Raw genomic sequence first — 1,224 nt, 5'->3', positions numbered from 1 at the left:
AACCGTCCATTGGCAATGCAGGGGGCATCCTAGTGTTGTGGAAGAGTAGTGATCTTTCCTTTCTTATTTCTTTTTAAGCTAATCAGTATATCATGGGGAGGTTAAAGATTACTGATAGAATTGATTGGGAAATAGCTATGGTTTATGCTAATAAGGATAGACATACTAGGAGGATTGTTGGGGATGATATTTCCAAAAACCATACGATGGGGGTTCCATTGTTGGTTGGTGGAGACTTCAACTGCATTATGACATAGGCAGAGAAGAAGGGGGGTAAAGCTTTTCATTTTTCCCCAGCTGTAGGTGATATGGCTAATTTCATGTTGACTAATGACCTTGTTGATCCTGGATTCATTGGTCCTAGTTTTACATGGACTAACAACAAGGATGCTAGGAGTCGTATTTTTAACAGGTTGGATCGTTTTTTGATGAGTTCTTCTATTATTGATGTGTTCCAGGGATTGAAGGTTAAGCATCTTACCAGACTTGCTTCAGATCACTGCCCTATTCTTTGTTGTTTGGTGGAAGATGTGAAGAAGGCTTGCTACTATTGGATTAAATTTGAAGATGTGTGGGCTAGCTACCCTTTTGCTTGGCATTTAGTGGGGGAGAAGTGGAAGGTGGAAGATCTGGGCAGTGAATCCTTTAAGCTTCAAAGGAAATGCCAAAGGTCTTTGAAGGCTTTGTTCTTTTGGAGTAAGAACAAGCTTAAGAGCCTTAATCAATTAAAGGAAGACCTTGATAAAGAAATTAAGATTTTACAGGAGATTGAATGTGGGTCGAGTGGTCTTTCTGAGGTGCAGGAAGAAGCATTGAGGTATAAGGTTAAATTGTTGAATAATATTCTCACTCGTATTATGACTTGGTGGAGACAAAGAGCAAAGGTGTTGTGGATGGAGCAGGGGGATGGGAATACCTACTTTTTCCATTCTATGGCATCGGCTAGGAGGAGGTCTAAGAGCATTGATTCCATCAAGCTAGATGACGGGTCACTGATATCTGAGCAAGGTGATGTCTCTATGGTGTTCTACAAGTTTTTTTCAGCTTAAATGGCAGGGGCAGTCAATTGTGGAGGACGGGTGGCCTTCTTTGGAATTTCATAGGAGTTGTGTTGCAGAATTCAAAGATTTCCTGGAAGGTGATGTTACTGAGGAAGAAATATGGTCAGTTATTTGTTCCTTGGGCCGGAATAAGGTGCCTGGGAGGGATGGAGTTACTGCTTCA

General features: G+C 41.3%; 1 protein-coding gene across 1 annotated transcript; it reads left to right on the top strand.

The window, feature by feature from the left end:
• Window positions 1–308: 308 nt before the first annotated feature.
• LOC110115767 lies at window positions 309–1,194 on the top strand (the record flags this gene model as incomplete). The annotated part of the gene is made up of 2 exons (XM_020849129.1): window positions 309–1,013; window positions 1,057–1,194. Coding segments are annotated over exons 1-2 (843 nt in total), but the record flags the coding sequence as incomplete, so codon positions are not given.
• Between the last annotated feature and the right edge of the window lie 30 nt (window positions 1,195–1,224).

This window comes from Dendrobium catenatum, unplaced genomic scaffold, assembly GCF_001605985.2.
Source record: "Dendrobium catenatum unplaced genomic scaffold, ASM160598v2 original_scaffold_133901, whole genome shotgun sequence".
NCBI classification, from domain to species: domain Eukaryota; kingdom Viridiplantae; phylum Streptophyta; class Magnoliopsida; order Asparagales; family Orchidaceae; genus Dendrobium; species Dendrobium catenatum.
Note: the sequence above shows the minus strand (reverse complement) of the source record. Positions and strands in the feature narration are given on the sequence as shown.